The sequence below is a fragment of the Cyrtonyx montezumae genome, unplaced genomic scaffold (genome assembly GCF_038088225.1).
Source record: "Cyrtonyx montezumae isolate F1298 unplaced genomic scaffold, pur_monq_1.0 scaffold_14, whole genome shotgun sequence".
Classification (NCBI taxonomy): Eukaryota; Metazoa; Chordata; class Aves; order Galliformes; family Odontophoridae; genus Cyrtonyx; species Cyrtonyx montezumae.
The window spans coordinates 2,814,289-2,829,274 of NW_027071870.1; the positions used below are offsets into that span (position 1 = coordinate 2,814,289).

Consider the following 14,986-nt stretch of genomic DNA (forward strand, 5'->3'; position numbering starts at 1 on the left):
AATGGACAGCAGTGATCAGGCAGGGGCACGGCCAAACACATCAACCAGCCACCTGCTGTCATGTCCTGACTGGGAAGACAAAATAAGTCACTGGGAACCACTGAACCTCACACAGCTTTTGGAACTTCAAGCAGCACTTTGAACATTCTCACTTGTGCTAATCAGCCACAACCAGCAGTTTTTGTTTTTTAAACATTAAATGCTCAGTAAAAGAAAGTGAGCTGTCAGGTAAACATTATATTGGGCTGTAGACCAAATAAAAGTTTTATATTAATGGAATGCCTAGCTATTTCCCCTTTTTTATCTCAACTTTTCTAATAAATCAAAGCTTTCTATGATACTCATGAAAAATTATCACAGATACAAACCTAGTATTTTAACACATTCTTGCTGAATCTAGTGAAGGAAAAAATAAATCGCTCATTTACACAGTTAAATAAATAAGTGTGAGGCTGCTGCCTGGTTATACACTACATGCAGTTTCTAGACTGTAAAAAGCTAGATGAAAAGCACAGCAACTGGATGACTCAGATTGCTGACCTGGTGTAAAACAACTGTGTGATTCAGAAGAGCTGAGAAATTTTTCTGAGCATAACTTTCTGCCAGGAGAGTTGATGCTGATTATATAAAGGTAGGTCAGAGGAGTTTTGCTTTAAGACCCTTTAACCCTTTCTCCAGATTCTTCTGTTTCTTCACCTCTGAGATGACTATACCAGGATGCCCTCAGCTTTCCTTCATTAATAAGTTGGTGACTGTGCTTTCACTGATCCTCTGGCCTGTCGCCACCAGCAATCACACCGTCAGGGAGTCTGTCCCTTTGTTTTAGTATTGGGTCAGACAGGCTATTTCTGAACATCCCAGAACATCAGTTTTAATATATTCTGCTATTCAAAAGGTGTATTGACAACTGCATCTCACTACTCTGTTTTGAGAAAATTTCCAAAACAATAAATACAGACATGTTAGTTAATATCTGCCCACAGTAATACAAATGTGGGCCTATGAAGAGAAACAGAATGATACTGTATTCAAAATACTGTCTGGGGTTTGAACTACATGTTAGTGTAGCCACAGATTCCCAAATATTTAAAATGTTCCATAAATACAATATTATAGTATGGCAGATATTCCATAGTAGCAAATCTCTCTCCAAATACATATAGATTAAAATTTGTTTCCATTTAGCCATGGTACCTCATCTGTAAATCAAAGCATTCATTTCAATATTCAATTTATTTAATCTCTTCCTGTATCCACAGGAAGAGGCTTAACTGGGGATCACTCATGTCCTTCCTAGTATCAACTTATAAACAGGCACACTGCAGTTCTTACTATTTCTTTCAATAGAAAGGCATTTTTTTGTGTAGTATCTGTCACAGACGATTTCTGAACAAAATGGTTACAATGATAGCAGAAATGCAAGCAGGGAAAAGAACCTTAATAAATTACTCAGCAAAAAATGCAATTCCAGCAGTATAGGTTTTAGCAGCAGACTCCAGCAGTTACCTTCACAATGTTTACTAGCAAAAAAATGTACTGCAAATCTTGGACACAAAATAGGAAAATGAATGATTCATCATTTGCTTATAATGTGTGCAAAATAAATCTGAATTTTCCTGTTAGACTTAGAGGCCATGTACCTAGAAGTAAAATGTCATTTCTAAGTTAGTAATTATTTTTAATGCGAAGCAGTTATTCTAAATCTCATCATAATGCCAAAATATGAATTAACTAATGGATTGCTCAGCAGTCAGTAATTATGACTTTTATTTCCATATACGCAAACAACTTAATGTATCCTTTTAATGAGGCTGTATTTTCTTAAACTAAGAGAACCAACCTATAAATTTCAGAGAGAAAAATCATATAAAATGTAAATAAAATCTACATGCTATTTTAAATCATGTTTATTTAAAATTTTTCTATAGCTGAAGAATCAGAAATGAGAATGTTTTGAGGATGTTAGGAAATTAAAAGATGATTCAACAGTGAAATTAAAAGATCAATTAAATGGGAGAGAAGGGAAAAATATTTAGCAAAAAAATCAACGCAGATGTGAAATTGTGAAGTATAAAAATCTGTTGAGTGAATCTGAAACACTGAAGACAAAAATAAAGTAGCAGGCCTGGCGAGTGGCTAGTAGTTTGAGCATACAACAAACCACAGGCCCATCAGTCATAGATATAAGCACAGAGATAAAATGCATATTAACAGTAGGACAGTTCAGTATAAGTTTCTGTTCCATTTCCTAATGTAAGCAGGAGGCTATTAATGAAACTCTCTCTAGCTCATTATTGTCTGGTTTCATCTGGGACAGAGTTGCTTCTTCTTTCATAGTGTCTGGCATGATCCTATGCTTTGGCTTCAGGAGAAAAACAATGTTGATAATACAGAGATGTTCTAGTTGTTGAATGGTACTGTGAGGAAGCTAGGACATTTAAATTTTTGAGTTTCTCCTGCCAATGAGAGGGGCTGAGGGGGCACAAGAAGCTGGGAGGGGACGGAATTAGGACAGCAGACCTAAGTGGGCCAAATCATATGACATCATGCAAAACAAAATCTTGAAAAACTGGGAATTTGGCTGGGTGGACAGCCCCTACTTGGGGACTAACTGGGTTAAACCACAATTACCTACTGAAGAAAAGGTTTAGTAATGTTTACTCAGAATTAAATTCATGAAATGCTAGACTGGAACAGCTTGTACCTGTGATCTCTGGACATGGATAAGATGTCAAACTCCACGATGTTAATCTTTAATTGGTCTTAGAGCGCTGACAATAATAGGCAAGGATGCAAGTAGCTAACATTAAAGACTGCTTTGTGTATTGACTGGCAATAATAAATGTACTCATATTCAAGTTAGCAGCTATCATCCAAAACAGAAAATAAAACTGGGTAACAGAAGAATAAATACAAATTGTCCCATCTGAAAGTCTACGCAGTCAGACTGGTATCCATTAGGTATGACACAAACAGACTCTTAAAACAGGAAAACATAAAGGTTCCTTCCAACCCGAACCATTCTATGATTCTACAATCAAGAAGAGCAAAATACTCGTTATTTTCAAAGTGTTGTGGTATAGGAGTCTTCAGGAAGCAATCTGAAATTGTCTGCATTAATGTTATGGATAAAGAACAAAGACACTAAAAATAAAATTAAAATCTGTTGTACCAGACTGGGATTACAGACTAATTTGCATGTTTTCTATTACTATTTGAAAATGTTACAAATTCTGCAGCAACACATGTACATAAATATGTTCATATGCACACACACAATATTTATAACCTAGCTAAAACTCTTGAATTTCTTAGATCAGTTATTCAGACAAACTCAATACTGAATTATACTCACCCCAGGATACGGTTCATTCCATGCCTTGCAGCATAATGGAGTGGAGTATTGTGCTGGTAAGTTTCTCCATAAGAAGTATTTGGGTCAAGAGTTTCTTTTAGTTGAGGGTTGCTCTCATATATTTGGCAGGCCAGATTTTCATCTCCATTTATAAGAGCTTTGCGGAACTTGGTGGTTGTATTTCCCATGTTGCTATTCTAGCTATCAATGGCACTTTTTCCTTTCCCCTTCACTTGTTGTGAGGTTCTGTAACATGCTTCACAGCCTAAAAAGACAAACAGTATGTCAATTATTCTGTAAAGCACTTTTTCCCAGATGAATTAACCTAGAGCTACAGCACTGTAAGCATGCACGTGAAGAGTACTTAGGGCCTAAAACCTCTGCCCATGAATTCCTGAAGTCCTTATAGGTAGGATACACAAATTCCCAATTATTCACAGATTACTTCCCTACTGAGTATTTTTATTACAGATACTCTCCAATCATACAGAAAATATAAAGAGGGCCAGTACTCATCTCTATCAGCAGACATGGACAAAAAGTGAATTTCCATGAATGAGAAGTGAATAAGAAATTAGAAGTGATTTCAAAACACAGTACGACCAAAGTCAAATTCTTAATAGAGACAAAATTCTTCAAAACTATGCAAGAAACTAGACCTGAGTTTAACTGTTACTTAAAGAACACCAAGAAAAATATACTTCAAGTACCTATACACATGTAGGTGGATGAAAACAGCACCCTTCTGCGCCAGCAAGACCAATAAACACAAACATAGGAACATTAGAGCCCTATTTTAACAGTTCTGCTAAGCAGATTCTTTAAAACATCGAGCCCATTTTTAAAACAACAGTTGCAGAACAACAGTGACTGGGTCCACAAAGCCAAGCATTGTACTAGCATTAACCTACTGCAACTTAAAGTTACTTCAGAGCACTGCCAGCTTTTGTGCTCGTCTCTCGCCCTCACCTGATGTGAGGGACCAGCAGTCTGAGTTACACTAAGACTGAGCAAGCAAGATGGGACAGGAGAAACTTACTGGGCTGTGTAGTCTGAACGAGCATGCTGTGCTTTGTGTCAGAGAGACAGAAAGGGAACTCAGCACCAGGCGACAGCTGGTAGTGCAGTGAACCTTCGGGAGGTCTCTTGCACACAAGTCACCACATGCAGACTGCTCCATGCCAGATCCTTCCCCCACAGCACACACTCTGAGATGCAAATATGCCAGGCACAGTATGATGGGAAACTAGAATCAATTGTGTTGGGAACATACAATCAGGCAGAGAGGAGCTGCTATGCACCCACTCCCTTATATTCTACTCAACAAGTCTAATGTTGACTCAACAAATAAAAGGACTATCTCAAACTTGCTTGTCTGCACAGTTACTGGTGCCCAGGTCAGCTCTAAACAGAAAAAAAAAAAAAACACCCAAAAAACAAAACAACAGATGAATGTAACGGGTCCAAAGCTGCAGAAAATCTCAGGGAATCAGGATGAGTATGCAATCCATGTGAGAAGGATTTGGGGAACCAGGGAAAAGCTGCAACGTTATACTTTTGTTCCCAGAGCAGTCCTGTCATGAGCTGCTTTCAGCTGCTACTGTGAACTTGCACATCACACTAATAGCAAAAGTACCAATGAGCAGGTTGAGCACACCTTTACACTGCATCCCTGTACAGCTGCAGTTTGCTCACATTCTGATGAGTGCAACTTTCTGGAGCCCTGCAATGTCTCCTCTCCGCACTGCAGTTCCTCTGATGGGTCACTTGGTGAAGACAAGGGAACACACCCTCACACCACCAGGGTATATGGCTGTCTGGGCCACCCTAGAAGGAGTACAATGGCTGTGGTGGCCTCTATTTTAGTCCCCTTTTCCTTCAAACTCCAGTGAAGCAATCCCTGTTTGGAGTAGATGTGTCCTGATGCTTGATGCCACCATGGGATGACAGGTCTGCACAACAGCTGAGCCAGCACACTGAGCACGGTGCCCTGTGTTCCACCCTGAGGTCAGGAGCAAGCCCCTGTGAAGCAGTTGGATGTTCACATCACAAGGGATGCGCAGGTATTCCGAAAGCAGAAGCACACCTGTTGTACAGGCAAACCAAAGCCCAACGTACTGCAGCATTTTCTATCTTTCTGTTGGCTCTGTATTTTATAACATAAGCATGCAGATACTATATTCACGATTTTCAAGAAAGCCCCTGAATGTTCACATTACCATGTCACAGCTTCTGGTGCTTTAGATCAGTGAGCTTTCAGATATATAAACAACTATGCTACTGTAAATATTAAATAGTTTTAAGCTTTAATAAAATACTGTAAAAATCATGGAAAAACCTTCTCTCTTTTCAATAATCCAAAAGTTCATATTACCCTCTACATAAAAACAAAATAAAGCCCAAAGCTTTCAAGAGCTTGGATCTTAAAAATAACTTGAGAGAATGACTTTGAGTCACATTCGTTAATGAGGAAAGCTTATGATGTTACAGTATCTGCCAATCCCTATTGACTACCAACAGCTCTTGAGACTACAAACCAAAGCAGACAAGAAAAAATGCCTAAAGCATATCCTGTTCCTCAAATTGTCAGGCAAATCAATAATGCAGATCCCACTAATGCCCTCGAAGAACAAAAATAGCACAAAAAACTTCTTGCACAGTTTGGAATTTGAAGGTAACAGCATCAATTGCTGTGTACTTATTTCTGGAACGTAGCACATAGGCAGCTTCCGTCAGCAGCAGAGCACGCTGCCTCTTGCCCCACCTGGCACATTAAACAAACCTGGCCATGGGCAAGAAAGGCTGCTAAGAGTTTAAGGAGATATGGGGCCCTGAGGGAACCTGGGGCACAGTGAGGCTGCTGAGATCCTGAAGCAGAAATCTGTACATATTTAGGCAGGCAGCTGGGAATGCATGGGAGAACTGAGAGTCTAAGTAGGGTGGCTGCAGTACAGAAATGGCAAACATTTTTTATTTCATTAGCTAACTGCATGCTGAGCAACCTATTTATTTTTTTGATGTAGGATGGCTACAGTACACTCTAGAACAGTCTTCAAAATGAATAATATAAACGATGTAAGCAAGTTGCTCAAAATGTTATCTACGTTATCATAACATCTGGGAAATTCAGGAATTTGCAGCAAGTACTGCAAAACTGACATCTGCTTCCCTAAAAAAAGCCCTACAGCCTATGTGCACACTGAAGGGCTGTGTATGACACAGACATGGTACAGGAAGGTGAACAAAGAAACACAATCAAATACAGCTCTACCTAAGAGGACCACTCTCCAAATCTCAAGATTCTCAGAGTCGAAGGAAAGAGAGAATTTTAAGAAGGATTATAAAACAGAGCAGCGATGTGGCTCTGAATAGACAAGAGGAACTTTTCCCAAGACCAAAAATCAGCAAGAGGTATTGAAAATGTAGCAAATGGCTAACGCAACTGTAATCACCATATTATCAAAAGAAAATTAAATATGATAGAATGGGGACAGCCCATGAAAACACTTCAGGTGAAGGCAAACAGCTTCTATTTGATGTGATAGCAAGAAACCAATCTCTGGAAGAACACAAGGAGAGAAGTGACAGGGTCAAAACTAATCCAAAAAACAACCCCCTGTTTAAAATATAGGATACTATAAATCGCGCTAATGTCTTCCAGCTTCATACGATATCTAAAAGGACATTCATCTTTCTCACTCAGCCTTCTATGCCTCAAAAATTTGGTGGGCTACAGCGTGGTTTTCTTCTTCTGCATTAGCCTTCAAATATGTCAGCAGAAATACCCCGTGGGTACACGGGGGCAAAGCTGCCTTTGTACACTGCCAGTGAGAGCTGCCTCCCAGCATCTCAGGAAGTCAGAAGAAACCAACAACCAACAGCTGTTGCCTCTCTCAAGCTGCTGAGTGCTTGCTGTATATTCCAGGTCTGCCTGTCTGTGGTCGCCAGCTCAGCTCCCAGCAAACAGACCGACTGCTTTGGAGTTCAAAGGAGGTTCTGCTTCAGCTGAAGGAGAAAAAGGACAAACATGAGCTGATACAGCAAACTTCTGCATCTGAGAATGGCTGAAAGGGGCCCAGGATGCCTTCGTTGTTTTTTCTTTCTGTTAAAGGCTTCCAATCCATTACATGCTCTCAAAGGACAGTAAGCTAACAAGGCCAGCGCTTGAACCAACAGTAATCCATCTCAGAAAGGAAACTTAGTTTGTTCTTTCAACCCCTCCTCTCGTGCTTGAAGGTAAAGCATGTGCAATACATGTGTATCCTCCCAAAACAGATGGGGCCTGGAAGGCCCAGCCAGGTCATGGCCTCAAGGACTGGGAAGCTGCATACAGGGGAGGCTTTAAGGCTGGTTCATCAACTCCCAGATGCACTGTGTCACTAATCTTGCTTTGGTGTTTGCAGAAACTCAGCATATAAAATTCTTTGGCTATTTTTTAATGCGTTGTATTGCAAAAACATTGCAGTATAACAAATATGACAACACAAAAATGGCAGTTTTCAAATATTTTATCTTAATACAGTGAGACTCTAGCAGAGTTTTATATGATGAAGACCTTTGTTTGGTAGGCAGATGTTTGCTGTATTTTTAAGTTCTATAATAAAAAAAGAGCTATACCATAGCCTTTTAGTAGCATTTATATCAACCAAAAATATGATTACTGCCTTTTATACCAAAGAATACAGGAAAAACCAAATGCAGTGTTTGCTTACTATATCTCCCCACTATTATTTCAAACATCAACCATCTTCTTGAAAATAAGAGAGTGTTTTACCATTCCCAAATAAAAGCTCCAACTTACAGCATAAAACCAAAATTCCTTTAACACAAATCACTTCAAAGTCCAAAGAAAGATTCTCATAAAGTCAGACAAGAGCATCACACTTCTCTGCTTTGGCACAGAACAGTAAAACTGCTATGGACTTATTAGCAACACTGCTAAAAGCAGCACTTCAATAACCACAGCTCCATAAATATTTAACAGAGATGGACACTCCCATAGGAGCTTGAAGAGCAAGTACAAGATGAAAAAGAGTAAATACAGAAAGAAGAAGGTAGATGAAGACAAATGTGATTTTGTTGCAGTTGCACCAGCTGCCCAATTATTGATTTTTTCGTGGGCATCGTCATAGAAGTGAGCTTAAGGACAATTTTAATGGCTTGACAGGATTTCAGAAGTAGCTCCTCCCTAGAAACTTAAACTTAAGATGCTTAAAATTTATAACGAATAGTGAAATACTGTATGAGAGGGATCAGACAGCTATTTTTGAAACCTCTTCTAACACACATTTAAGAGCAATGCACTCAATACACAAGTCTTTCATGAGATGACACACATCTCTAAATTTACATCTGACTTGCTTTAATACTGAAGCAAGTTTTCTTGCTGAATGTAGCACGAGCACATGATCGCACAGCAGCGGTTTTGTATCAGGGAAGGGAAGACATGCTGTGCTACACAGTACTCCTCAGTAAACATCAATATCAGTAAAAAATACTTAGGTTTAACTGCAAGAAGAAAAAGGTACATTTTTTTGCACAAAAAAAAGCTTTTATCTATATAACAAGCAAAAAGCATCAGCAGAACTAGGTATCGTTTTAACATTTTGTTATTCAGCACTGCAACCCTGACAAGTTTGAATACAAAAAAAGTGTATTTTGTATTCAAAATAATTTTTTCATGTCAACTATAAGAACATGAACGTGAAGAAGACTGACATGACATAGTCACTAATAATTATATCTTCATACTAACAAAATTTAGTACATTATTACTACAATTGGTTTGTGTACTATTTTCTATACCCTTACAAAGACAACTGATAATGCCTTGCCAAGACAAAAAGGATAAAAGGATAATGCTGAAAATACAAAATATTATGCTGCACTCTAGAAGCATATTCTGACCTAAACACAGTTAGCTCAAAAGGTAACTATTTCATTTGCTTTGGATACTGCAGTTAAACAGTCCATTTTTAAAAGGTGAATTTATAAAATATTTACTGCAGTCTGTCCTGCATTGCAAATCAAATAATTTGCAGAAGGGAATCTTGAACAGCTCCACATTTTATGAAAAAGCTGAGTAACCTCTTATATTTAGGAGTGTTGCACAATGATGTTGGTGATCTTCACTATTGAGATGTTCTAACACAAATGGAGTAAGTCAAAAGTTACGTTCAAGAACTCTCAGAATACCAGGTCCTTTCAACAGGAAGATAAAGCACTGATTTCTCCTTTTGTCTCTTGCCCCCTCCTCTCTCCATGAAATGCTAAAAAAAATGTCCCAATTCGTACCAGGAGGACGATATTAAAAATAAAACATTCAAAAATGCACACGTACTTTGTGTATAGCTGGCAGAGATGTCCATAATTAAGATATATTAGAAAATATCAGGTTAAGGCTATTTTTTAAAAGTTTGAAGTAAAGACTTTAGATTTACCAAATTTATCACTGGGCAAAAATTTCCCTTGCTGGACATCTGCCTCTGAAGGAATATTTCTGTCAAATTCTCATTAACTATGTAAGCAAAGCTAGAGAATCAAGTCACAGAAAAGAGGTACTTTATTTATTTATTTATTTTTGTAGACTAACTTGTTTTTGTTGTTCTTTTACACTGAAATATTTCAAAGTTTGTGCCAAAAGAGCTTAAGTAATCAACGTGAAATAATGGAAGCATCTTACCCACTTAAAACCTTCTGAATGGAGTTTAACATTGCCAAACTGAGTTTTTTGCTTAACGTGCTAAAGTATAGATCAAAAAATAAAATATACTATCTACAAATATAATGTCTTAATCCTCTGTAGAAAGATAACCAATATATACGTTCTCTTTGTTTTAAAATCTTTCAAAGTTGAGAATTTGTTTGAATAAAATGTAGGGTAGTGTCATGAAGGAATTGTTTCCTCATTTATACATCTGCAGGATAGAGTGTCTAGTAAATTACATTACAAACTTTTCCTGCTAGTATATGTATGCACACTTAAAAGGCTTAAAGTTATTGCTGAAGTTGGTAATTTGAGACCTCAGCTTACTAACTCAGGCAAAATGACTTTGATCCAGGTGGAATATTTTCTTTTAGACATGCTTCTTTTGCCTGTGTCCAACTTGAGCTTGTGGAGAAAAAAGAATTCTAAGCATGGCTCTGGCTTCTTCTGCCTTGATATACGGGCAGCTGTGCAATCGAGACAGATGTAGCAGAGATCAGAAGCAAGTTATAACCTTATGGAAACAAATCTAGGTTTTGTAGCTAAAATAACTGCTACATGAATTTCCATGTGTTATCTGCAGTATTTACATTCTTTATCATCGAAATGAGATATGGTAAATCCACTGGGAATACGTAAATATACGTAACAGAAGCACAAGATACTGTACAACCAAAGGAAAGGTATACACAGCATTCCTGCAGATTGTCTAAAAAATAAAAATATAAAAAACTAATGGTGCAGTTTAAAATGTGCATCTGTTTTGATGCATCCTTTTTTGTAACCTAAGAGAACAACAATTCAGTAAAATGGAATAGAATTATCATTCTGTAACTGTGCCCTGTAGTATGAAATAGTTTCACTTGGAATTGCAGATCACTTCAGATTCATTCCAGGACACCATATCTTTGGAAAATTATTTAAAAACAAAGCAAACCAACCACAGTAAAATCCACAAAGTTCTCTGAAATCTGCATAAAACTTCGAAGCTGCTCTCAGTAAAGCCTTTTGTCAAGGACTTAATAATCTGATTTCATTTGATGTAACTTAATTACTGATACAAGAAATGTTCTCCTTTATGGCCTTCTCAGGCTCCAGTCATAAAACACAGTAGGGCTCCTTAGGGGCTAGCTTTTCACTCCTCCGCTTAAGTAGACTGATCAAATCTTAAATATTACAAAATACCTGTACCTAGTACAGTACTGACATTACTACCCAAAGATCTCACCTATCTAGATCAGTAGCTGAAGAAGCACAGTAAGAAATTCTTGAAACTCAAGCAAAATGCAGGAATGCTTGATAGTTCTGGCTTTATAATTTCAAACAGTGTTTATTGTTGTATAACAAATTCACGATAGACTGCTCAACCTACTAAAATACCTCAGAACACTTCTGACAGTGCATAAATTACTAGTAGCTCAATACGTCTATGGAAGTGTTTTCTGTACCACAAGTCACACCACTTTTGCATCATGTACCCCAGAAGCAAAAGTGAACAAGTATCATCCAGTCTTCTATATAAAGATGTACAAGCAGCTGATGACTCAGAACAGGTTGCATCAGTTACAAGCTGACAAATACGAATCAGAGACTGGCAGTGTTCCCTCTGCCCCTCTCATGCTGGCAACATGAGAGCTTCATTCAGTCTAACACTTCTGATGCCTGTCTCCTCACACCCAAAGGTCACTGTGCCAGCTGGGATGGGAGCTTCTTTTCAAGAAGGGCTGGAACATGTTTTGTTTAACTGTACAATAAGCAATGATCCAGCTCAGTTAAATTAAAGACAAATGTCTATCACCTCTAAAATCAGTTCCAACAGACAAAAGGTACATCGTAAAGCAACCACCAAGGACTACAACACAAAGGCTTACAGGATAATGGACAGGGGGAATAAACAGAGCGGCCCTGCTGTGGAGCAGAGTTCAAAGCAATGTGTGGTTCCTATCGGACTGAGATGCTTAGAAAAACCGAGGGTAAACTCAACTGGCGTGTGCAGGTTTGGGCAACAAATTAGAAGAACATAAAACAATTAGATAGTATCCAAAGGAGAATTACTAAGATGGTGAGGGGTCTAAAGGGCAAGAAGTGTGAGGAGCCCCTGAAGTCTCTGTGTTTGCCCAGCCCAAAGGAGCTGAGGGGAGCCCTCATGGCAGCCACAGATCCTCACAGGGAGCGGAGCTGTGACAGTAACAGGGCCTGAAGGAAAGGCATGGAGCTGTGTCAGGGGAGGGGCAGCTGGGGGTCAGGGGCAGGGTCTGCACCAGAGGGCAGTGGGCACAGAACGGGCTGCACAGAGCAGTGGACATGGCCGGAGTTCATTGTGCACTCAAACAGCGTTCCCATGCACAAGGTTTAGATTTTGGGTGGTGCTGTGTGGGGTCAGGAGTTGGACTCATAGGTCCTTGTGGGTCCCTTCCAACTTGGAATATTCCGTTCTATGAATGCAGTCAGGAAAGGAGCAGAAATGGAACGCAGCAACACAAAAATGGCTATAAAAAAACTACAAGGAACTTGATTAACCAGCCTTAAATAGGGGGCAATGTACCCTGACCCTGTCTTGGCTGAGTTCAGGATGTATTTTTCAAGTACACTTGCTTAGCTTAACACAGCTTAAAAGCCTTGTTAAGATTCAGGTGAACAGGTTTGAAACTGCAGCGTAACCTGAAGACAGCCCTCTGGAGAGCCTCTGTGATCTAGCCAGCTAAAAGCTCTGATGTTAATGCAACACCAGTGCCATTAAACTGATATAAATGAAATCCAAACATTTTGGCCTTCCAGGCACATCTACAGAAAGCAAAAATGAAGAGGCTGCTAACACCAGGCTTCTCAAGATCAGAATTCTCCACAGGAAAATCTGAAAAAAATTCTTATACATTGAAAAACCTTAACACATTCCTGAAGCACACACCTCCCAGCTTGACAAAGCTTTCTCACAGGGAAGAGAACCAGTTGGTAGGGTCACGCTGTAGCTGTACCTTGTAAATATGAAAAAGGTCTAGATGGTGTATCTCACCAAATAAGGATATGAATATACAAGGTAAGTCAACTACAATTGGGCTGTAGATAGCTGGCAGAGCTCCACTACTTTTTAAAAACATATAGTCACATTTTGTAGAAATATTGAAAAATTGAAATCAATGCTATTCCAACACAAAAAATAACTGGGTTTATGAACAGAAGTAAGTTCTTAATAATGTAAAAAGAGAAGTAAAAAACAGAGCGAACAAGTAAAATTGAATTTCCAATGTCGATTCTCACAAAATACATGCTATACTTTTACCTGTCAGAGTAAAGCAACAGTCACAGAATCCTACCAGACTTCTGACTGAGAGAACATTCAGTCCATGGACTGCTGACAGTCTGCAGGTTGTAACTGAATAAACGAATCAGCCTTTAGCTTTGAACTGTGACAGAGGACATCTCTGCTTTGTGCACTGTATTCACTACACACGTATCTATGGAATGAAACTCTAAAAAACACTTTACATTAAAACAGTATCTGTTTCTATACCATTCAAGTGGGTAGTGAGGAAAGCATATTCAGCTGTTGGGGAAAGATAAACAACATTCACAAAAGTGCTGGACTAGAAACAAACACGCACGTACTTTTATTGTTTCCTGGAAGCATTCTTACATGCTAGTTTTGTTCTCCATAAAGCTAAAAGACAACGTGACCTCACTGATCTTTCAAAGATACTGTGATTTTTTTCAGATGAATGAACAAGTCAATTTCCTTTTAACAAAGAGGCAATTTAACTGGTCAGCACTCCTTCAAAGCAACACATTCATTTGAGGTCTCAACACAGAATCCAGGAGATCACCGTGTGTTTGAAATGAAACGGATTCCCACCGCAAAACAGTTTCTACACAGTATTTCAGAAGTGTTTTACAATATTTCAGAGAGACAACTTCAGGAACTGTTTAAATCCTCCAAGTCGGAGAACTGCACATCCTGTTTGCTCAGTTCCCAGAATCTTGAGAACATTGCTGCTACAAACTTGTCCCTCAGTTAACCAAACTGTCATTACTTGCACCTTACCTATGCCCCAAAATTAGCAGAACTGCAACTTGATGCAGTTCTGATAAAATATTTATTATACCCACTGGCAAAATGCTGATTCTGGCAGGGAAATGGCGAAAGAGATACTGGATCTAATGTTACTTTACACTATTCTTTGGTTTAAAACATAACTGGAAATGTTTTTAACTTTTGCCATAACATGTATACTGAAATATCAGGTTGTGTATTCCACTGTGTACAACCTCTTTAATCATGCACATTAAGGCTATGCAAAATTTAATTACAGCATGTCACTTACAATTTGTTTTTGTGAAGATTATACTTGACTCTAGAGTAACTGCAATGAAACACAGTGTTGCTGGCATGATAGTGATTTTGGATTCAAGATAATATCAAGAAAAGAAAATATAGAAAAAGAGTAGGAAGTTTATTAACAAAGCAACAATAAAAAACAACTACTCCCCTCAAAAAAACAAAATCAACAAAGCAACCACACACACAAAAAAACATCCCTGTTTGAATCAGTTGTCCTCTTAACAAAATCAATGTACCTCGTGATGGGCATAGACACTAATGCAATCCTAATGACTGCTGTTCTTAGTAGAATTCTATATTGACTCCTACTGTGTAAGGCGAGGAGTGGAAAAAAGAGAAATAAAAAGGACCAGTGCAATATCTGACACATTTTACATCAAACTGCATGAAATGGGATATAGTATAGACATTTAAAGTTACTAAGATGTTAAAGAACCAGCATAAAAAAATATTTGTTTTAGCCAACTAATTAAATTTGTATGGCTTCATTTGAAAAGATCTTCAGCTATTTACTTTAACTAACTGTATGGATACTGGGGTGATACAACAGCTACCTGCATTTGAAGGTTAGTGGAGCCTTCCTCTGATT

The 14,986-nt window shown here is 38.4% G+C and overlaps 1 protein-coding gene across 5 annotated transcripts in view; it reads right to left on the bottom strand.

Moving 5' to 3' along the window:
• ANKIB1 (ankyrin repeat and IBR domain containing 1) overlaps nt 1-14,986 on the bottom strand; it is an 80,900-nt gene that overhangs the window by 48,355 nt on the left and 17,559 nt on the right. For all 5 annotated transcript variants that reach the window (XM_065731256.1, XM_065731255.1, XM_065731257.1 and 2 more), the window contains exon 2: nt 3,356-3,620. In XM_065731256.1, coding sequence (XP_065587328.1) covers nt 3,356-3,543 — 188 coding nt within the window. In that variant the 5' untranslated portion in view covers nt 3,544-3,620. The remainder of the gene's footprint in view (nt 1-3,355; nt 3,621-14,986) is intronic.